The sequence below is a fragment of the Rutidosis leptorrhynchoides genome, chromosome 2, assembly GCF_046630445.1.
Source record: "Rutidosis leptorrhynchoides isolate AG116_Rl617_1_P2 chromosome 2, CSIRO_AGI_Rlap_v1, whole genome shotgun sequence".
Classification (NCBI taxonomy): Eukaryota; Viridiplantae; Streptophyta; class Magnoliopsida; order Asterales; family Asteraceae; genus Rutidosis; species Rutidosis leptorrhynchoides.
In genome coordinates, this window is record NC_092334.1 from 475046242 (window position 1) to 475071854 (window position 25613).

Below are 25613 nucleotides of genomic sequence, written 5' to 3' on the forward strand. Positions count from 1 at the left end.
AAACGCGTATAATAATAAAAGATGGTGACAAGATGATTAGGTAAGGTCCACGATGATGTTGGTGTTAATATTGGATGTAACTTGTTTCCTTTATGTCAATGTCCAAGAACCCACCTTTATTATGATGTGGCTGCTACGCGTTTTCCTTCTGTATTCTAGTCGACATGAAAACCATAAAACATCGGAGTGGGCTATTAAATTGTTAATGTTATTGGGCTATTAATGGGTCATTTTCGTTGGGCTACTATGTCCATGATTTTTGGGCCTAGTTACTTTGGGTTTGTGTCAAACTAAATTCGAGTATTAACCTTGTAAGAATGATGACAACGAATATGATGTTGATGATGGCGTATGATATTATGATGATGAGGGTTGTATGGTAGTGATGAACAAGGTTAAAATGATGGTGATTCATTACGATGACGATGATGATGATGATGATGGTTACGGTTATGATGATGATGAAGATAATGATTAACCACCCACAACTAATATTTCTGTTCGATTATGAAACCATCACACCAAACACCATAACCTGCAACTATTACTATTATCTTGTGTTTCTATTTTCTTTTCGAAATCCGCCACCAAACAGAACCCACAAAAGAAACGCTGCTATTCTGTTGTTCCGGTTGCTTTTATTTTTCTGTTACAGCGAAGATTGAGGGTGGATTACGATTACGGCGATGCTATATGATAATTAGATGATGAGAAATGATGATAACGATGATGATCATGTTTATGATGGTGATCATATTTATATCCCTTAAACCCATACAGATTAACCTACTGTGATCGGTTGCTATTCGATCTATTCCTGTTTCTTACTCTACGAGGATCATGGAAGTAACTGTACTTGCTGCTTCGTGTTTTCCTTTTCTTTCTAACCGAGCCCTTTGTGTGAATATTGAATGCTGGATCAACTTAAACTAATTAGGCTGTGGGGATTAAAAAGATATAGATTAGTTTTGGGCTTGGTGGACTTAATAAACTTATTGAATTGGACTTCAAGTTTCCATATGATAAAAGAATTAAATCTGGGCTTTAATTCAGAAAGTATCATGGTAGTTCAATGGTTGGTAGTGTGGGTGTTTACCGAGAGGTCTTGGATTCGAGCCCGGGCAATGAAGTTTCTTTTAAATGCTTGTTTCTTCAAAGGTTGTATTCTATAATTATTTTTATTATTATTATTATTACTATTATTATTATTATTATTATTATTATTATTATTACTACTAATATATGTATTAGTTATCATTTATTATTATTGTCATGATTATAATTACAATTATTATTATTATTATTATTATTATTATTATTATTATTATTATTATTATTATTATTATTATTATTATTATTATTATTAATATTATTATCATTACTAGTAATATCATTAAGTAGCGTAATTATTATTATCATTAGAGTTAGAATTATCATTATTTTATCATTATTATTATTATTATTATTATTATTATTATTATTATTTTAGTAATATTATAATAAACAAATGATATTTATATAAAAATATTTTTTTTACATATATCCTAACTATATTAATATTACATATTGATTTAACTTAATTATTATTATTATAAAATATTAATTAAGTTATAAATAATAGATAAATACATTTTAATATAATCGTATATACAATTATCTAAAATATATAAAATAGTTATAATTAAACTATTTATTAATATAACATACAAATTATGAAGTATATTAATATTAATATATAAAACTTGTTTAAATGTTATTATATGTGTTAATATATATATAAATGATATAGGTTCGTGAATCTGAGGCCAACCCTGCAATTGTTCAGTTCAGTCGAATGAATATTTTTACTTCAAAATATTGTATTGTGAGTTTCATTACTCCCTTTTTAAATGCTTTTGCAATATATATATTTTTGGGACTGAGAATACATGCGCTTTTATAAATCTTTGATGAAATAGACACAAGTAATTGAAAATACATTCTATGGTTGAATGATCGAAGCCGAATATGCCCATTTTGCTTGGTAGCCTAAGAATTAGTAAACCAGTCTACTAATTGACGCGAATCCTAAAGATAGATCTATTGGGCCTAACAAACCCCATCCGTTGTAGCGGATGCTTTAGTACTTCGATGTTGTTTTATCATATCCGATGGATTTCCCGGAATGATAGGGGATATTCTTATATGCATCTTATTAATGTCGGTTACCAGGTGTTCAATCCATATGAATGATTTTTGTCTCTATGCATGAGACGTATATTTATGAGAAATAAAAATGAAAATCTTGTGGTCTATTAAAATGATGGAAATGATTATTTATGTTAAACTAATGAACTCACCAACCTTTTGGTTGACACTTTAAAGCATGTTTATTCTCAGGTATGAAAGAAATCTTCCGCTGTGCATTTGCTCATTTTAGAGATATTACTTGGAGTCATTCATGACATATTTCAAAAGATGTTGCATTCGAGTCGTTGAGTTCATCAAGATTATTATTAAGTCAATTATAGTTGGATATATTATGAAATAGTATGCATACCGTCAACTTTCAATGAAATGAAAGTTTGACTTTTAAAAACGAATGCAGTGTTTGTAAAATGTATCATATAGAGGTCAAGTACCTCACGAGGTAACCAAATGTAATGTATTCGTCCAGATGGATTAGGACGGGTCTCTAAATTGATGAACTTCCTATAGATGACAAACTCCACTTCATAGGAGGATCGTTTGAAATTATGAATTGTGAAACCAAACTCTGAAACAACGTAAAATTCCAATTTTCAAGCTTGTTGTAATGCCCAAGGGAGTACCTTCACTTATTCGTAGAATTGGCAACGCAAGATCTCGAGGAAGAAACAACGACTACTACTTCCAACTAAATTTCAGGACAAAATTTCTTTTAAGGTGTAGGTAATGTAACATCCCGCATTTTTCCGTTAAATTTATTTTAACACTATCTTTTTTTTAGATAATATCTTTCGTTATCTAAATTCGCATCTTTCGTTAACTAACATTCTTAATATTTCCGTTATTTGATTAAAACATCTCTCGTTTACTCTGGCGTTTTTAAAATATTCGTTCGGTTAATTCACTCACCCGCTTTTAAACTTGAGGGACCGAAGTTGCCAAGTGAGCAAACTAGTTGACTAGGTCAACTAGTCAACCCACTCTTTCCACCATTCATTCCATTTTCACCTCCTCATCCTCTTTTCTCCTCTAGTCACCAAGAACACTTTTTAACATCTTCAAAGAATCATCATCTAAATCAATTCAAGCAAGCAAACATCAAAACAAATTACATATTCGTGATCCTCTCATCATCCTCTACATTTTGGTACCAATTTCATCTCGTTTGGGTAACATTTCTAAAACTCTAGATTTCTCAAATTCGTTTTATAGACTTAAAATGGTGTTAGTTAGTGTCTATGGCTCAAGTCTAACATGAATATGTATTTAGTTTGCTCGATTTATTGTTTTGAGTAACTAGCATGAACATTTGAAACGGGTGTGCTTAATTTTGAGTTTTGGGTGATTAAATATTGTTTAAATGTTAAAGTTCATGTATTAAATGTGTTACTAGAATCATTAGCTTCATTTTGATGTGTAGGTTGATCTAGAAAAGCTTCATTTGCAAAATGGTTGAATTCATGATTTTGGTTAGGGTTTGATGAACTTTGAAATGAACATTTGATGCATTGAATGCCATGAAATGTTATTAGTAAGTGTTTAGTTGTATTGTATGTTTAATTACCTTCGAAACAGCATATCGTATGTGTAGATTGGATTCTTGAGTCAAGAAATGCATTTTTCGAACTTGAAACTTTGATTTTGAACGTTTAACGATCATTCGATGAGGTTTTTGTTATTTCAAATGATGAACTTGATTGCTGAAATGTGTTTAATTGTATTCTTTGTCAAAATACCTTTCCAACAATATAAGATACGTGTTTTGAATGTTTACGGTTCATAAGTTTATGGTTGTTTGAAGTTGAAATCGTTTAAGTGTTTAAAACTGCCCAGAATTGCTGAACCAGACACAGATGCGGTGCATCTGCCTTGGATGCGGCGCATATGAGGCAGACTGCCAAAAAATGTCCGTTTTCGTTTAATTCTAGCTATGCTACGCACCCCCGATTGACATGAAACTTGGCCAACATGCTCATATATGATTTCTAAGCTTAGGAAAATAGTTCGGGACCCGACCCGAACGTGTTGACTTTTACGTTGACTTTGACTTTGACCAAGTTTGACTTTTAGGCAAACTTAACCAAACACTTTTGCAATAGTTCTAATCTTCTTTTATACTTGATTCTTGCATGAAACTTGACAACGTGATTCACATGCTATAATAATCAAGTTGAAACGAGCCATAGGACTAATTGAACACATTTTGCCCGACCTTGTGTCGTAACCGGTTAATTGATACAACTTACTTGTTTAGGTCAAGGCTAAGAAACTTTCATGCACACGTTTACATTATGAAGTACATTATACTCGTATACCCGAGGTGAGATCATAGTCCCATCTTTCAACAACTTTTATACTTTTAAATTATAGGATGAGAAACATATACAATTTTATACTACATACTTTTATACTTTGAACACAAGTACGGAAATAAATATTCCACAGCGAGTTAGAACAAAAAGCCTCAATTTTATTATCATTAGTTACACTTGCAGGGTGTAAGCGAGAATTTATATTATGTGATCACATGGGCTTGACGAGCCTCATTCGGACGGTTCGCTACCGTTAGCGGATGAAATATATTTTCGGGTTTAGTGTATGTTCTAACACTACACAACAGGGTGCAAAACAGTTAAGTCTTGATAATTGGGTGCTCGCGAACATACTTTTGGAATGTAAACAATTTGGATAATCAACTATACAAAATCTTGTGATTCAAAAACAACGTTTACAAACACCTATGATTTCATCAACGTTTTTCGTTGACAGTTTTCTATATGTTTCTCAGGTTCATGAATGGCTATTTGATACATGATTTCGCGTACACTCATACTTGCTTGAGGTCAAGCATAAATGCATACACTTTGATTACTTGCTTGGAGTCAAGCATACATGCATACGCTAGTGATAGCACCTTTGGATTCAAACAAATGTTTACATACTTACGTTATTTATAGCAACCGTGATTTTCAACTAATTATGTCGCAAGTTATTTCATTTTTACATTACTACTTTTGTAAACTTAAACTTGTTTTCGATCCGTTTGGTAAACTAAACTTTGTAAGTCTTACGTTTCAAATGAATGCGACATAATTTTGGTCAAACGTGTCTCATTTAGGGACTATGACCACGCAACGGAACCTAAGTTAATGGCACCGTCAATGACGATTTTGTCGGGTCGCTACATACGTGTCGTGACTCATTATATACATGTCTCAGACTCGATCACAACTCAAACTATATATATTATTTGAGAATCAACCCCAACCCTGTATAGCTAACTCGAGCATTACTGCATATAGAGTGTCTATGGTTATTCCAAATAATATATATAGATGCGTCGATATGATATTGTATACGTGTCCCGATATTTAAAGTGAGTAAAATAAATAACAGAAATTAAATGACGATAAATAAAATTGCGAGAATTAAAATTGCGATAATTAAATGTAATAAGGAATTAACAGTTAGCTAGGATTTTGTTGGCGTGGATTCTTAACAAAATTTCTCATAGTTAATTTGTTTGTTTCTAACAAATTTTATTTTTGTCCAATGTTTTCTTCATTATGCCACTTGTTGGATTCTGATAGGTCAAAATTCAAATATGAAATTGAATGAAAATGGTTATTCTGCGGTGAACAGATACGTATATCGGTGGATGTAAGTAGGATAGTAAATGACTGTTGAATCAAATTGGAAGAATGTACAGTGTAACTTATTAATGTGAAATCTAAATATTCCTCGGGTATTACCTACCCGTTAAAATATTTTCACCATTAACCGTATGTACGAAAGAATTTTTAATTACAATCTTTATGAAAATATATGTATGTATATTTTCTTCAGACGTAATATAGATTTAATAAGTTAATATCATATTAAGCTCATTTGATTTTCGGCTGAAACTAGAAATGAATAATCTCTAAGACTTTAGAGATTACATAATCGCCGCAGAATGATCCTCCAATGAAGTTATGAATCAATACTTCATCGGTTACTGTTGTTGGTATTCCTTGGTATCTATGGTGCGTATGACGTTGATGCTCGTGGGACAGATTGTGAAGTTGAGGGTTGCGATGCGGTTGTTGTTGGTGGTGGTAATGGTACTGTTGGCGTTGATGATGGTGGTACTGATTATGCTGCTGGTGCTGCAGCTGGTGTTTGTAACCTTTGCACCATATTCTCCAAAGCCACTACCCGAGCGCGAAGCTCGTTGACTTCTTCTATTATTCCGGGTTGGTTGTCGGTTCGGACGAGCGGATGAATAAGATCCAGAATTTGAGATAGTATATAATCATGACGAGATACTCTGGAAATGAGAGAGAAAATAGTGTTTCGGACTGGTTCACCGGTAAGTGCTTCAGGTTCTTCGCCAAGAGGGCAATGTGGTGGATGGAAGGGATCGCCTTCTTCATGTCTCCAATGATTAAGTAGACTACGAACCCATCAGATGAATTAGGGATGGCTGATTGGTTGATTCATTCTGGTAACGCTGCTTCCAGAGCTTAGGTGAACATCCATGTCGGAATAGCTGTCGGGTTCCGAAGAACTTGAACTAGTGACGAGTTCCATTTCATAAGATTGAGTAAAGGATTTTTCGATATGAATGATTTCCGGATATCGGATGGTATTCTAATTACATAGAATATATATATATATATATATATATATATATATATATATATATATATATATATATATATATATATATATATATATATATATATATATATATATATATATATAGCAAAAGATTTTGTAGATTACGGAGGGATTTACGGAACATGTCAGGAAAAGTTTACAGTAACAGATACGCTAAGATATGAATTAGCAGATACGCTAAGATACGAATCTTGTCTATACACTATTCATGCAATCAATGCAGTAAGATATGTCTAGACTAAGAATGATAAGCAGGTAATTTTCTAAGGATGATAAGTAGGTAATTTTCGACACGAAATGATAAGCAAAACTTTTGACATGCAGACACGGTCGAAGTCCAGACTCACTAATGCATCTAAACAACTACTAGTTAGACACACTAATGCAAGACCTAGTTCGCTAAGACCACCGCTCTGATACCACATGAGACGACCCGCCCTAATCCATAAGGATGAATACAATAACATATGGTTACATCGCGAGGTACTTGACCTCTATATGATACATTTTACAAACATTGCATTCGTTTTTATAAGACAAACTTTCATTACATCGAAAGTTGACGGTATACATAGATTTCATAATATATCCAACTATAATTGACTTAATAATAATCTTGATGAACTCAACGACTCGAATGACTCCAAGTAATATCTCTAAAATGAGCAAATGCACAGCGGAAGATTTCTTTCATACCTGATAATAAACATGCTTTCAAGTGTCAACCAAAAGGTTGGTGAGTTCATTAGTTTATCATAATAATCATTTCCAGAATTTTAATAGACCACAAGATTTCATTTAATCAATAACCATACACTCGTAAGTGTTTAAAATTCATTCATATGGATTGAACACCTGGTAACCGACATTAACAAAATGCATCTAGAATATCCCCAAAAATAAAATCGAAGTACTAAAGAAGTTCAAATTCTCTGACTGGGGCTTGTCAAGGCCCATAGATCTATCTTTAGGATTCGCGTCAATTGGTGGCAATTATAATAAACACCAATTCTTAGGCTACCAATTTCAACAAGGGCGATATTCGGTATAACGATTCAACCATAGAATGTAGTTTCGATTACTTGTGTCTATTTCATAAAACATTTATAAAAGCAGCGCATGTATTCTCAGTCCCAAAAATATATATTGCAAAAGCATTTAAAAAGGGAGCAAATGAAACTCACACTACAATATTTTGTAGTAAAAATATTCATACGACGATACTGAACAATACAAGGTTGGCCTCGGATTCACGAACCTATATCAAGTATATATATTAACACGTATAATCGTAATCGAACAGACTTGCATATTATTAGTGATATAATTGTTATTTTTATATGTTTCATTAATAACTAAATTAAATATATTTATTTTTATTTACTTTAAATAGATAATTAATATTTATTTCAAAAGTATTAATATAGTTATGTTTTATGACATAAATGTATTTTTATATAGAAAATCTTTATTTGGTATATTAATAATACTATTAATAATAATGATAATGCTAGTTTTTTTTAATAATGATACTAATAATGTTATTAATAATAATAATAATAATAATAATAATAATAATAATAATAATAATAATAATAATAATGATATTAATCATAATAATACTAAAAATCATGATTTTACTAATAATTATAATAATGATAGTAATAATGATACTACTAGTAATATACTTGATGATAATACTATTATTTATATAAATAACTATAATACTTCATATAATAATACTAATACTTATGATAATAATCATAAAAATAATTGGTAATAATAATATTTATGTTACTTAATGACAAGAATAATAATAATGATAATAATAATAATAATAATAATAATAATAATAATAATAATAATAATAATAATAATAATAATAATAATAATAATAATAATAACAGTAATAATAATAATGAGTAATAAGTAAACTACCTCAAAGAAGTAGCCCTTAAAAAATGCCCAAGTCCGAGTTTGAACCCGCGACGTCCCGCTAACCCAATAACATCCTTAACCGTCCCTCCATTTCATCTTTTTTGGTTTGAATCATTATCATCCTAATCGTATCATCACAATTTATCATCATCGACCATTCGTTATCATATTCATCGTCACCATTATTATTATCGTTTATCATTTTAATTATCATCATCTATAATCGTGTTCATCCTAATACCCGCTATCATTTTTCTAACATCATCATCTTATTGAAATCACGTTATCAACATCATCAATATTACCATCGCTACTATCATCATCGTCAACATGTATCCTAACCTCATCATTATCTTATACATCATATATCTTATATCATCATCTATTAACCATCATCTAATATCATCTAACGTCAAAAGCCCAAGCATTAAATATTGGTCCATAATAAAATCATAAGCCTAGTTATCGATCCACTATCAAAGAATTACCATATGGCCCAACAGAAAGCTGAATTCGTGGCCCAACAAACAATAACCTCGCAGCCCAAAAAGAAATATGAATTCGTGTGGCTTTAGTCTGGTAACATACTTTTTCGATAGTAATACACAAGAAAAAGAAAAAGGCATGCAGGAGATCACCAACACTTTACCATAAATAATTCTAGTGGGGTTATTTGCTAATTGTGTCGGCCACTTAAGGAACAAGAAAAAGGAAATGTGCAATTTTTAATATCAACCTCGTGACTTACCTTCATTCGTATCCCATAATCACCATTATTCAATTTCATATTTTTCGGTAAACAGAAAACAAGGAGGCTGTTGTAGTAGCAATACATTGATGAGAAGGAAATTAAAATGGTTGTGGTGATGATGGTGAGGGTGGTGAGGTTGTAGGGTGGATTACAATGGTGGTTATAAGGTGGTGATTTTTTGTGATTTCCGAACAAGAAGAGGAGAGGGAGAGAGAGGAGAGATGGTGGTTATTTGCTTCGGTTTTTGGTGATTCTGCGATGGTTACCGGAGTAAGGTGTGGTGGCAAGGTGGTCGATGGAAATTGGTGGTGGAAGGTGAAAGTTCAAAGGTGGTCATTGTGTGTAATGGGTCGGGAAATTGGTGAGGTTAACCGATGGTCGTGGATTGAATTTTTGGTTTAATAACCGGGACACATCATGAATCGAAAGTTGACACAAGGTGGTTTGTTCATGGGTTTGAAGAGGGTGATCGAATATAAAGTGGGTGTTTATGGGTGTTAATGGTGATGATGGTTCGTGATAGATTAAAGGTGGCAGCGGTTGTTATTGGTTCCCGACAAGAAGGAGAAACAGAAGAAAAAACATCGTAGTAAATCGTGGTGTTCTTGTGGATGTTTGAGTCTCGAATAGCTGCAGTGATATTAACCGAAAAGTACTCCAAGTGTAAGTGGTTTTAGGTGAGTGAAGATGGTAAAAGGTGGTTATGGGTTTGTGGTGGGATTCCAGTGGAGTTTCAATCAGGAAAAATTCGAATGTGGTGGTTTATTTAAGCCTATATCTCATATATGATATATGATATCTTGATACCTTTGTAAACAGAAATAATAAAGAGAGATAGATGGAGTTTGGTTTGATTTAGTCGTGTTTCGCGAGATAAAGATGGTGAGGAGTGATGGTTCAAGTAATTCAACCAATACATATATATTAATCCTTATGTTGTGCATGAAGCAAATGATGCAAGTAAAACAAAACAAATAGTGTCAATTAATAATCTCATGATTTGAGATGTGAGTCGACAAGAAACAAAATACACAGTACATAATAGTAATCTAGCATGTGAGTTCAATTATAATTCAATCTTTCAATTAAGCGTGTTTCCAATTATAATATAATAAAAATAATAATAAAATATTATTACTCAATTGATTAAGAAGAGAAACGTGCAGATTATAAAGCAGCCTATTAAATCTACCGACAGTTTGCACGGATAGTGTATCGTGCACTATTTGTAATCAGTGGCGGATAAAAGTTTTCGGAAAAATTTCAAATTTTTAGATTAACTATATTTATTTATTTTGGTCATTATGGTATAAAATTCGATCATTAATTATTAAATAAAAATTACATTAATTATTCACTCTCATCCCCAAGTAAAATATAAAAAGTTTTAAAATTCAACAAATAACTTCTAAATATTTTATTAATGAGCCTAAAATTTATAAAACTCCTTTTCAAATCACCATTTATTTTAAAATCACATAAGTTTCTTTCTAACTCGTTTATTATCAATCAATATGACAATTGAGCGTTACCGTTGTTTACAAAATAACTTCAAAATCACAAAATATATATTTAATATACTTTTTATATATATATATAGATTTATTTTAATAATAAATTTTATTATCTCTTATATCATTTTATAATTTAAATCATATATTATATCAAGCTATATTTCAAAGTATTATATATATATATATATATATATATATATATATATATATATATATATATATATATATATATATATATATATATATATATATATATATATATATATATATATATATACACATATCAAGTTACAATTAATTGTTCGTGAATCGTCAAAACTGGTCGAAGGTCAAACGATTTCATGAAATAGTTCAAAAATTTTGAGACTCGGTTTAATAGACTTTGCTTATCGTGTCGGAAACATATAGAGATCAAGTTTAAATTTGGTCGAAAATTTCCGGGTCGTCACATAAGTAATCATAAATGTTAGATAACATAAATATAAATGTTAATGAAGTTAATAAGAGTTAGATTACAGAAATATAATTCAGGCGGTATAACCGATCATATATAACTTAAATAACATAAATATAAATGTTAGTGAAGTTAATAACATAAATATAAATGTTAGTGAAGTTAATAAAAGTTAGATTACATAAATATAATTCAGGCGGTATAACCGACCATATATAACTTAAATAACATAAATATAAATGTTAGTGAAGTTAATAAAAGTTAGATTACATAAATATAATTCAGGCGGTATAACCGACCATATATAACTTAAATAACATAAATATAAATGTTAGTGAAGTTAATAAAAGTTAGATTACATAAATATAATTCAGGCGGTATAACCGACCATATATAACTTAAATAACATAAATATAAATGTTAGTGAAGTTAATAAAAGTTAGATTACAGAAATATAATTTTACTTATGATGATAATAATATTTACCTTACTAATAAATAATAGAAGATATCGTTAAAGAATTTCTTACCTTGATTAGTGACTTGTGATTGCTTAGATAAACCTTGATTATACGGAGCACTTCGTGATGATAACGTGTTATAATTTAGGAGTTTATAACTACCTTTAGTGATCTGACTCTTGGCTATGGACTATTGATATTAAAGAGAAAGGAGAGAGTAATAAATCTTATTGAAGTGAATGGTGCAAAAACTGATTACATTCGATCCTATATTTATACTATAAATTTTACTGTGCAAGTAACTATTCAAATGTATGCGTAACTATTATTCAAATTGACATCCACAGCCATTCTTGACTTTTGATTTCATAACAATATTCAAGTTATAGTTGTTACTTGCTTTCTCTCATAGATTATTAGTTATTAGTATATTAGTATTTTGTAATGACTGTACTGTTGATGAAGAGTTAATTGATTCAAAATAATAAATGTTTTTATTTATGAATTGTGTATGAAAACTACTTGCGCATCATATTTTGACTAAAGAAATTATAGATTTATGTATTGTTATAAAGTTTATGCACTCTTATATATTTGTTTAAAGTTTATACACTGTTGTGGTTTCAAATTCTTATAGTATTGTTCACACATTTGTATAACAATGTAACAATATTTTAAAGTTTATGTCGAATTAGTTTGAACAAGATTTTTTTTATCTATATTTTTATACATTTGAACTTTTTGACTGTTTAATTGTTTTTTTATGCTATTATGGTTGATGATTATCTTTAAATATTATCATTTTATAAAACCTGCGAAACCGCACGTCTTTAACTAGTTAATTAATTAAATTTAAAGATCATTCACACCACAAAACCATCAATAAGTAGGAAGTCGTCTGAATGATAAACCCTTATATGTCCTTGTTTTTGTTTCATGATCGATAACACCGTTGGTCACACGTATAAACAATCAAATAAACACAAAATCTTTCGTTATTATCGTTTATTTTTCTACTAGCCACGTATATAGTTTAATTTTATTATCTCTTGTTCTTGTTGTCTATTTATCTTTTTTACAACGAATCAAAATCCAACCTTGTCACCAGTGTCGTAAGCGCTGCCATCATCCTTTTGTTTTTGAATTTCTTTTTCTATCATATAAACCTTGACTTTTACACTATATAGTCTTCGTAATCTCTCGAAAATATTGTTGTCAGGTTGTAAAGTTCCCAACTTTATACCCAATACTCGTCTGGGTAAGAGTTTATTTTCTTGGATTCTTTTTAGTTGTTTATATTTTGCGGGTTTAATTGAAAATATTTATGGGTATGTATTTTTTTTTATTTAATTTGGTGACAAGATTATCGTGAGGTAATGTATTTCAAGCAGGTAACTGAAAATATATGTTTTTTGAACCTTGTTATAAGATGAGCGTAATTAGTATACAATTTCAATATAGTGAATTTCAGTTTTGAATCCACTTAAAATAAGGGAATCATGTATTCCATGATCAAAGTTTTGTATAACTGTTTTTACTCTATGTTGATAAAAAAAAATAAAAAAAAAAAATAAAATAGGAAATGAATAAACGTGTAAACGAAAAAGGCTTTCCCTGTTTAAGTTATCCAGAGATGAAGAGTTTTTTTCTTACATGATGTATGCACTTTAACCGGTTAACCGATACGGTTTCCTACCCTTTCCCCTATCACTTTTTCTATCATTTACTGTTTTATTTGATCTAGTCATTACAAAATATGTTGTTACTGAAGTTTGAATCTGAAACATCTTGCATGGTTAATATGTAGAGATAAATACTTATTACAAAGTGTTCAAATCTATTTCCTTGGTTCAAATCTATTTCCTTGTTTGTTTAATCTGCTGATTAATCTTTTAGTTACAACATGATTTCAAACTTTTAGCTTGCGATTCAGTAGAACAACATAATAATGTATGAATGAAACTCCATATGCCATGCTAAATCTTGAACTGTTTTGGTAGAACAAAAATGAAATGTTTTTACTGTCTTTTTCTTCCTTCAGATTAATCGACCTCACGGCTCAATGATGTCAAATAGTACACAAGGACTAGTTTTTACGCTAGCTATCGCGATATTGGCAATATGTGCTCAAAATTCCGAAGCTCGCGTAACACTTGAAAATGGGGTGAAATCAATGGTGTATTTATCACCCAAAATAACCCAACATCCAGGTTCTGTTTCCAATAAGTTCTACTACGACATCGAGTTCCCAAAAGGTCATATTGCTTTAAAAAGTTTCAATGCTGAGGTTGTTGATGAAGCAGGGGACTCTGTTCCTCTTCATGAAACATATCTTCACCATTGGGTTGCAGTAAGATACTATCAACGTAAAGGCGTTACAAACGTTAAGTATAATGGTAAATTAGGATTTCAACAATCGGATTTTATAATGACTGGGAACGCTGGAGTATGCAATCATGGTCTTTCACAGTTTTTTGGATTAGGATCTGAAACGCGAAAAACGTCAACATATGTTCCTGATCCTTATGGAATCGAAGTTGGTAATCCACTTGAAATTCCTGTTGGATATGAAGAAAAATGGTTGCTTAATATTCACGCAATTGATACTCGGGGTGCAGTAGATCCCATGGGATGTACTGAATGCAGGTATCATGTAATAAAATGAACAAGAATAAACGTCTTTTTATAAATTTGATGAGAATGTAAGAAATCTGATCCAACCCATTCATCTTTCTAGTCTTCGACACAAGAAAAGGATTTTTCACACCCGCCCCATCTGGATTTAAAAAAAAGATACACTAAAATAAAAATTTTATGAAAAAAATAAGGTTTTTACTGGTGTTTAGCCCGCTGTTAATGAAAAATTTATTACTAGTTTTTGTACTCGCGCCATTTGTATTCGGGTTCAAGTTCTGTCAATGTTCACACCCTTTTCTTGTGCCGAAATAATAAGGATTCTTTATCTTTATAGTGTTCGTCAATCATTCCTAGTGTGATTTTCATTTTTTACAGATGTATGAGAACGTTTTTTCAGAGTTATTAAGTAAATTTTAATTTGATTTTGTTGTAAATTTAGTGTAAGATTTTTTCATGTTATTGGTTTGAAAATGCAGATGCAAGTTATACAATGTGACTGATGATGAATACGGTCGTCCTTTGAACGCAAATTATGAGGGAGGGTTAAACTGTTGCTATGATGGAACGCAATGCAAAGTGAAAAATGAGCTTGAAAAAAGTGTTACAAGGAACCTTTATTTGAGGTATACAGTTAAGTGGGTTGATTGGAGTGACTCAATTGTACCTGTAAAGATCTTCATATTTGATGTCACTGATACTTGGCAAAACACAGGGATCAATGATTGCTTGGTAAGTTAACATGACACCCAGTAAAAATATATGAAGATTTAACAGATATTCAGTAAAAATTTGAACTTGTTTTGTTAATTTAATACTCCTTTTAGTAAAAAGTTGAGACCTTTTATTAGGAAGTTTTACCCTTCTAGTAAAAAGTTAGACTTTTTGCTATCTTGGTAAACAATTTAACAACTTTTAAATAAAGGTTTAAATTATATGTGATTTTGATTGATATTCAGTAGAAAATTGAACTTATTATGTTAATTTTATACCTTTTAAGTGAAATTTTAAATATTTTGTTATCTTCTGCCATTATCAATCATATTCAGACACAAATTTAATCGAATTTCAATACCTTTATTGTAAAATTTTGTTGGGTATTGTTATCTTGGTAGAATATTATACGTACTTATCATCTTCATACATAAACTCTCTAAATTTAACACCTTTAGTGAAAAGTTGAGACCTTTTAGTAAAAAGTTGAGACTTTTTAGTAAAAAGTTGAGACCTTTTGCTATCTTGGTAAAAAATTTAAATCTTTTGTCATTTAGATTGATAATTTTAAGTGTTACTGCACAGATCGAGTTTAATGTTGAACAATCTACTACTGGAGCCGCTAACATAAGCACTAGAAGGTCAAGTGTTAGTTTCCCAACAGCTGGTGATGTCGTTTATGGTGTTGCACACCTGCACAGTGGCGGAATAAATTCTGCTTTATTTGGACAGGTAACAATTTCATATTTAAAATTTGGGGTTTGTTTCGTTTAATCAAGATTTGTGTTGATAGTATGTTTCATTTAAAAAACTTTTATTCAGGATGGACGGATTATTTGCTCGTCTAGATCTATTTACGGGGAAGGAAACAGTGCAGGAGACGAAGCAGGTTACATTGTTGGAATGACTGCATGTTATCCTGAACCAGGTTCAGTAAAAATCGGTAAAGGTGAAATTTTGACGTTGGAGTCTAATTACAGCAGCGCGAAAAGTCACACGGGAGTCATGGGTCTCTTCTATATTCTTGTAGCAGAGTCTTCTTTGGCAGTGAACAATCCTGTTCACGTAAGATTTTAATCTTGTTTGGCAACATTTACTTTTATTTTTGGGTGAAATTTGATTTGCAGTCATTTTTATTTTTATTTTTTTTGTTATAACTTTTTTTCTGATTTGATGTGCAGATACATCAAGAAACAATGGTACCAGTCTTCGTTTGGGGTATAGCTGTGTTTGGATTTGCAATTTTAGTTGCTGTTGTAGTTGCGTATCGAAGAAAAAAGCAAACTGAGGATGGATACCAATCTATTTCATCTTAAGCAGATTCGTTCTCTGATTTCGAAAGGCTACATTTTGGTTGGTAAAACTACAAGTTTTATGATCCCAAATATGTATAAAGTTATAAGAAATAAAGATAAAGATATATATTACTACAATAATAAAATTCCCAAATTCTCCTAGAATTCGTCACTGTATTCATGTATAGCTTAAGCTTATGTGAAGAATGGTGCTTTTTGTAATATAGGTTTGAATCAAAGTTTTATACTGTAATATTATCATATATATATATATATATATATATATATATATATATATATATATATATATATATATATATATATATATATATATATATATATATATATATATATATATATATATATATATATATAATAGGGAGAGGATCCAGTGAGAACTCCACTTTTGTGAGAACTCGCGGCCGAAAAGAAAAGGGGAATTCGAACAAAAAAATCACGCGGCCGAACAAAAAAGGGAAAGGCGAACAAAAAAATCACGCGGCCGAACATAAAAGGGAAAGGCGAACAAAAAAAATCAAAGCACAAAATCAAAATTGGTTCTACATTTATGTTCTACAGATCATGTTCTACGAAAATGTAGAACGTAAAAAAGTTCGAATTTCCAATTTTTGTTCGGCCGCTAGTGTTTTTGTTCGAATATCACCATGTTCTACAAGCACAAAATCAAAATTGGTTCTACATTTCTGTTCTACATATCATGTTCTACAAAAATGTAGAACGTAAGTGTTCCCCTCAATCCTAAACCCAAACTCTAAACCCTAAACTCTAAACCGTTCGTGTAAAAAATTCATTCTGAATCCTAAATCTAAACCCTAAACCATAAACCCTAAAATCTAAACCCTAAACCCTAAAATCTAAACCCTAACTTAATTTGATGAAAATTGATGTAGAACAAGTGTAGAACAGCATGTTCTACATGCTGCTCTACATCATGTTCTACATAAAATGCAGAACCAAGCAAACAATGCATCTAAAAGACAAAAAATAAAATTGTTCGACTAGAACAATTTTTTTTCGGCCGAGTCCCACTTTTTGCTCGATATTTCAATGGTGTTTATTGCAAGTGTCATGAATCGATATCTGTTTTTAACACAGATAGGACGATCACAAGAAGAATAACCCATGTTTAGGAATACCTTCAACTTCCTTTTAAGATATCAAACCATGTCTTTCTGGGAATAAATTTTTGGTAATTTCCTCACTACCTATGTGATAACCATTTTTCACCAGCAGCTAGTCAGATGTTCACAGTATCCTAACAGCACAATAATTCACCAAAACTCATCCACTAGAATCCATGGCTGGTATGGATATAATCTTCTAAGTTCCAAGAATGCTCATCCAAAACAATGGTTATTATTCAAAGTGGAAATGAGTCAGCTTAATGGTTTACAACACACGTTTTTTGACTCAGCAGCTTTTCAAGAAGCAGACCATCCTCTAAATTACCCACCAGCAACACCCTTGGATGCATTCATCAGAGATAAAATACGAGAACATGCTTTTATGATGAATATTGGAAGAATCCAAGCAATGGATCGGATATGGATCGGGTGATACCATATCCATATCCATTTAGTTTTTGTTCATCCATATCCATATCTATATTCATTTACTTTTTGGTCATACATCCATATCCATATCCATTGAATTGAGCGGGTTAATGGATATCCAATGGATATTAAAAAAATGTTATAAGATTTCTTAAAATGGGATGTAGACGTAAACGTAGTATAGCAAATATATATATATATATAACATGGAATAATTAAATTATTCCACAAAAATGTGTAATCTTTGTCGAAGATATAACACAATTTGTTGAATTGTCTATTAAACATAGAATATGAAAAACTAAATATGCGATTTGTATATATATATATTTTGTTACATATACGTGTTTTATTGAAATATATCATAGTTATATCTTTATATGTTTAAAAACAAAATGTAAATATAACGTAAATGCATTTGTTATAGTAAATATATAAGCATATATTTATATTTATGTATTTATATATGTATTTCGGGTGATAATGGATATATCCATGGATGAAACTTTTCATCCATGTCCATATCTGTATCCATTTAAGTTCATCCATATCCGTATTCATATCCATTTAGGTTCATCCATATCCATCACGAAGCGGGTGGATCGGATGGATATCCGCTGGATCGGGTGACCATTGCCATTCCTAGTCGCTAGTGTTTTTGTTCGAATATCACCATGTTCTACAAGCACAAAATCAAAATTGGTTCTACAAAAATGTAGAACGTAAGTGTTCCCCTCAATCCAAAACCCTAAACTCTAAACCGTTCGTGTAAAAAATTCATTCTGAACCCTAAATCTAAACCCTAAACCCTAAAATCTAAACCCTAAATCTAAACCCTAACTTAATTTGATGAAAATTGATGTAGAACAAGTGTAGAACAGCATGTTCTACATGCTGTTCTACATCATGTTCTACATAAAACGCAGAACCAAGCAAACAATGCATCTAAAAGACAAAAAATAAAAATTGTTCGACTAGAACAATTTTTTTCGACCGAGTCCCACTTTTTGCTCGATATTGCAATGGTGTTTAATGCAAGTGTCATGAATCGATATCTGTTTTTAACACAGATAGGACGATCACAAAAAGAACAACCCATGTTTAGGAATACCATCAACTTCCTTTTAAGATATCAAACCATGTCTTTCTGGGAATAAATTTTTGGTAATTTCCTCACTACCTATGTGATAATCATTTTTCACCAGCAGCTAGTCAGATGTTCACAGTATCCTAACAGCACAATAATTCACCAAAACTCATCCACTAGAATCCATGGCTGGTATAGATATAATCTTCTAAGTTCCAAGAATGCTCATCCAGAACAATGGTTATTATTCAAAGTGAAAATGAGTCAGCTTAATGGTTTACAACACATGTTTTTTGACTCAGCAGCTTTTCAAGAAGCAGACCATCCTCTAAATTACCCACCAGCAACACCCTTGGATGCATTCATCAGAGATAAAATACGAGAACATGCTTTTATGATGAATATTGGAAGAATCCAAATAGATTCAGATAACCACATGGATGAAACGTCATCAGAAGAATCAATAAATCATCCTAGAGATGATTTTGACAGTGATGAATGGCCAGATACTGATTAAAGACGTTCTAATGACGTAATCGGTGATGTAATAAGGATCAATAATGTGTCATATGATCCAATAATGTAATATGATGTAAGCAGTGATGTGTCGTATGTACCAATAATGTAATATGATGTAAGCAGTGATGTATCGTATGTACCAATAATGTAATATGATGTAAGCGGTGATGTAATAGGATCAATAATTGGTAGTGTTAGGTGGTCATAAGTGTCATTTATGGCCTATAAATATGTAATGCCAGAAGAAGAAGAAGAGATCAAAAAACAAAATATGATAACTTCCTCCTTCTCTGATCTTGTATAATAAACAAAATTTGTGTGTTTAAGTTTATTTCATAAACTTCGAGTTTCTTACTTTCAACGAGTTTCTATCCTCACTGAGACACCCTCCGAAACTGGTTCCAAGCTTGGCAACGCGTGTGATGATAGAAGATTCAAGAGAGTTCTCATTCTAAAAATGGTTCTCATTTGACCCCTATATATATATATATATATATATATATATATATATATATATATATATATATATATATATATATAGAGAGAGAGAGAGAGAGAGGGAGAAATAATCAAGAGGGAAGTGGGGGGAAGTAATTTTTTTCGTTTTTTCGAATTTTTTTCAGGCATCAAGATCACATGAAAATATGAACATTTAAAAAAGACACTTTGTGATGAATGTTATTATTTTGGCGGTAAAACGCTCGAAGAAAAAAAATGAAAACATTCAATGCATTGAATGTTTTGATTCTGAGTTTTTTTTTTAAGGGGTTAGAAATTAGGGTTTAGAAATTAGGGGGTTAAAAATTAGGGTTTAGCTATTAGGGTTTAGAAATTAGGGTTTTGGGTTTAGAAATTAGGATTTAGGGTTTAGAAATTAGGGTTTAGATTGAATATTTTAACATGAACGGTTTAGCGTTTAGGGTTTAGGGTTTTGGGTTGAGGATTTACGGAGTAAACTCGAAAACCCTAAACCCTAAACCCTAAACTCTATATCGGGCTAAATTCGAAAAAAACACTTCACACAAGATGAAAACAAAACGATGCAAATAAACTCAGCAGCAAAACATTCAATGCATTGAATGTTTTATTTTTTTCTTCGAGCGTTTTCCCGCCAAAATAATGACATTCATCACAAAGTGTCATTTTTTAATGTTCATATTTTCATCTAATCTATAATGTTCGTGAACAAAGTTTTTTCAGAAAACGAAAAAAAAAATTGCTTTCCCTTCCCCTAAAAAGTGCTTCCCTCTTGATTATGACCAAAAATTTGTAGCAATCTCTGAATATTGATTTTTGATTTTCATAAATTTTTTTAACGTGTTGTTATCAACAGTTCGATGTAGACTGCATCCACGTCTTAAGTATACATTTCCGACATTCCTCATGTTTCCCGAATGTAATATTGCTTGATTGATCAAATTATGCTATTGACTACATTTTTTTTACGGCAAAAAAGTTGAATTATATAATTGAAAGATCTTCATCAAAATAATGAAGATACAAATACAAATTACAACGACGGAGACAAGCTAGGTCTTTAAAGAAATTACATATTGAAAGGAAACAAAGCTAAAAACACAAGAGATAAGAATTGTGTTCCCATACATAAAATGAAAACTATTGCAAAGATTGAGATTTGTAACCCATAAGAAGGTTTTTTAACTTGATATTGTGGGCCAATACCGAGCGACATGTGAATTTACCATTGAAAAGGAAGTCGTTTCGTGCCAACCAAATTGCCCAAATGGTAGCGGGTCCGATCAATTTCCAAAAACTTAGAAGCTTTATTGCCCATGCCATAAAACCAATCGAACGAAAATGCTTCTATCTAGCCCGGAAGAACCCAAAGTAAATTCCACCATCTAAAAGATCCGCCCAAACTTTGAAGGACCATTTACAATGTATCAAAAAATGATTAACGGTCTCGATTTCATCCAAACACCAAACACATAAATTCGATTGAGTCAATGGCAATATGTGTCTTCTAGAAAGGACGTCCTTAACGGGATGCGCGTCGGAGACCGAAAAAATCCCATCATTTGAAACGGACCAACTGATTTGGTTGTCACTCAGTACGTTGAATGACACATTATTCAACAGAAGCAAGATTTCCTTTAATTTAGTGGTGTTGAAGAATGAAAGAGGGTGGGATAAATGCAACTTCCACACACTGATGTGATGACTTTGATCATAAGAGTAAAAAGTTTTAACAGTAGCTAATGGAATCAAGCAAGAATCATAAAGTGTGGGAAAAGCATCTATTAAGGGACAGTCATTTATCCACAAATCATGCCAAAATAAAATGTTCGCTCCGTTACCCACTTTCCATTTCCAAATGTTTGAACCGATAATACCATGAAGGTTGTTATCGTTTTGCAAGTTAAACAAATCTCTCCAAAAGGTGAAATTTGTGAAGAATGTAAAGAGGAGACATTATTCGTTAATTTACCTCGAAAAGAAGGACCAAAGGAGGAAGCAACAATGGACTTCCATAAAGACGGCTTGCTAGAGTTGAATCTAGAGATCGCAAATAAAACCGATTGACCAAAGTACCCGGCATACGGCCTCTTGATTTATTACCGATGCCACGGGTATTCCATGAGGCGATCCTCATGGCTTAGCTTTGTTGGTTGGAGAATCATCATCGGCCATATTTTGCATCAAAACCCCAAAATTGGTCATCTCTTCTTTAAAGGTTAGTTTTTTACCACCAAAATGCTTGTTGGGAAGATTATTGTTCTTCACTGATTTACCATCACCAATGACATGTTTAATCTCACATGACGTGTCAAAAAAACCCGAGAGATCTGGAATTTGATCTACTCATTCGTTACTTGAGATTTTACCCTTGTTCTTGAGTTTTTCCTCTTTGGTGTGAATAACAGGAACATCGTTAGATGGAACAGAGATGCACCTCGCTTTAATTTTATCACAAGACTCCTTACACCCTTGTTCGATACAATGGTTATCTTGTGTTGGATTGATTGGGCTAGATGATCTCAGTTTTGATGCAAAGGAAATCTCATTAAAAAAGTTAGGGGAACTAACATCAGGTTTAGAAAGAGAAGATTTTTGGGAGAAATATTGATAAGGGTAGGGTAGTCATTTAAGTTTAAATTGAAGGGGACACGTTGCAAAGGAGAATTTGGGGTTGAAAGGGACGTATCTTCAACTGCCTCGTTATCAGAAACATAAACCACATAGTTTGTCTTGAAGATTGATGCTTTGATCTCTGCTGCTGCTTTACAGATCTCATCTGCTTTAAGCTTTTGGTTTTTAACCGCTTTTGAAACCTTTTCCATAGAGTTGTGAATCACACTAGGTAAGGTAGACGGAAAAGGGAGGTTTGACTTTTTAGGGGTTTCAAAATTCAAATTCACTTCTGTAAAGTTAACCTCTCCATCCTCTAACAGAATATCGGTTGACCTCTGATGATTTTTCGGTACCAAAAAATTAGCTTGAACTTGTACATTTTGCTCTTTGAAAATTTTGTGCTCTTCCATTGCCAATTCGTTATATTCACTGATGATATCGTAATCGACCGTTTCCATCACCTCATCTTCGAAGACCTCCTCAATCCATAACTTACAATTGAATTTGTTTTCAATTGTTGCATCAACATACTGTTTGATTGAGCCTGGTTCATTAGTTACGATGATAGCTTGCAGAACGTCAGGCCTTTGGAGGTTGGGAGATAAGGTATCAATCTGCATCACTGTACCAAAGAAATTGGCCACTTCAATAGTAAAATTAGATGAACAATAATTAAAGGGCATCCCTTTGATTGCAATTTTTGTAACCCTTAAATATTTGTTTGTGTAATTCTTCATTGGAATGACATTAAAAAATTCCAAATCGTTAGATGAAGGACCCTTAGTCATACGTTTATAACTTTCTTCATCTTTATAACAAACGATATACCCATAAGGGCCCCAAGTAGACACAGAATCGATGAAGATATGTCTACTCTTCAACCACTTAAATAGCTATAACGCCTTTATTGGTTCCTTGTCTACAATAAGAGCCGTGAATTTGAGTCGATTGGTTGTTTTGTGATTGATAGCGAGATTAATTTTGGAATCAGAAGGGTTCGAATTGAAGTTTTGGAAGGATCTGTTAACAGGTATTTGATCTTCGCTTCTGGGAGATATTTTAGTGTTTAACTCCTTTTTAGCGTAACCTACAGACAAGGTACGACCATTTAACAAACTTCCATTCAACTCTTGGAGTACACGAATAGCTTGGTCTAAGTTTTGAAGCTTTACAAAAGCGTATGACCTATCCTGTTTCCAGGAAATCACTTCCATTGGTCCAAAGTTGCACAGTAAATTTTTGATGATATTTGGAGTGGTGAATTTTGATAAATTCCCCAAGAATAGGGTTGTTTTCTTTGGGTAGATGTGGCTTGTAGTTTGTGTTTTAGATGAAGATTGATGATTGAATTGAGGTTGTTTTGTTAAGGGAATTGAATTGGGAAAAGAAGGTTGGAATGATGTGTTGGGAAGATGTACGGATTGGGAGAAGAATTGGGGTTGGGAAGCCATCATCTAAGAAAAAATTGGGGATGCTATTGACTACATTATCAATGTATGCAATGATCAAGATTGATTCCAAAACAGTCCTTATCAATCTTCTTGTCATTGATTCATAATAAGCCATTCGACCATTCCATCACAATTCGAAATCCACCTCACCCATGGGGTGCACCCATGCAGTAGATACATTCACAATCAAACAAACACAAAGATCACAAAATCTTCCTTGTTATTGTCTCTTATTCTGCAAGCAACATATAATATCTGTTGTTCTTGTTGGTTTTTCCACTTGTCCGGCAAATCAGCATAGAAGGTTCTCATCTGTGACATAAGCTCTCCCATCATCCAATTTTTATTTTTATTTATTACTACTGTATTATTTACTTTTTCTTTTGTATATGTCTTGACCTTAGTTTTCGTTATGTAATCTAATGTGGTACCTGACTGTATACACACCTTATGAAGATACATGTATACTTACTTATGGGTGTTTTCATTATTCAACCAAACAGGGCCGATCTCGAGAATTTCAATACCTAGAATGAGGTGGGAAAAAATGCCCTTGGCCCCTAACGAATAAATAAGCTATTTAAAAAGGGGCTCTTAGGTCCTTACGAATAATATAAACTATCTAAAAAATGCCTTTTCTTCCTTACTAGAATGTAGTGGGGTTTGATTTCTTTTATTTTGAGGCATTTGAGTGTTGTTTTTGGGCCTATTGTGCTTCGTCTTCGATGTTTCAGTTGTGTTTCTCTAGTTACCCTGTTTCTTTAACCTCTGATTGTGTCTGTATATATATAAAAAAAATGGCCCCCTTTGTGCCCCGAGTCATTGATCATGTTGCTCCCCATACGGGCCTGGCCTACAACTAAAGTAAGTGAGACTTCACCAATGGAGTACCACATTATTATTGTTACAATGCAGATTGAATTTGATGTTGAACAATTTAACTACTGGTGGAGTTGCTATAAATGACTTCACCAGCACTTCACAGTGGCGGAATCGGTTCTTTTCTGTATGGAGAGGTAATGAATTCAAGTTTACGAGTCATTTATTTTTGTATTATTTTCTTTGTGAATGGGTGATTAGGATTGTGTTTTCAAAATAGATTTACTGTTTACAAAACGGCGTTTTTAATAGAATGATCAAACCAAAATCGTTATAGTTAAATATATTTCGGATTTGAGTGCTTGATTTGTGGAAAAGAGTGGATCGAATGTTTTGACTCCAATAATTTGGCGAACCCCGATTTGAAATCTGGATTTCAAGGGCGTAAAAAATCGATGAGA

General features: G+C 32.0%; 1 protein-coding gene across 1 annotated transcript; it reads left to right on the forward strand.

Annotated features, from left to right (window-relative positions):
- Positions 1-13143: 13143 nt before the first annotated feature.
- LOC139892600 (uncharacterized) lies at positions 13144-16852 on the forward strand. The gene is made up of 6 exons (XM_071875710.1): positions 13144-13224; positions 14008-14612; positions 15080-15332; positions 15900-16046; positions 16137-16379; positions 16496-16852. Exons 2-6 carry the CDS (start codon positions 14029-14031, stop codon positions 16628-16630), a joined length of 1362 nt encoding a protein of 453 aa, XP_071731811.1. The 5' UTR covers positions 13144-13224; positions 14008-14028; the 3' UTR covers positions 16631-16852.
- The last annotated feature ends 8761 nt before the right edge of the window (positions 16853-25613 follow it).

Coding starts and splice junctions, on each gene's coding strand:
- LOC139892600 (XM_071875710.1), top strand. CDS start 14,029: ATGATGTCAAATAGTACACAAGGACTAGTTTTTACGCTAGCTATCGCG. Junction 14,613..15,079: donor ATGGGATGTACTGAATGCAG/GTATCATGTAAT, acceptor TTGAAAATGCAG/ATGCAAGTTATACAATGTGA. Junction 16,380..16,495: donor CAGTGAACAATCCTGTTCAC/GTAAGATTTTAA, acceptor TTTGATGTGCAG/ATACATCAAGAAACAATGGT.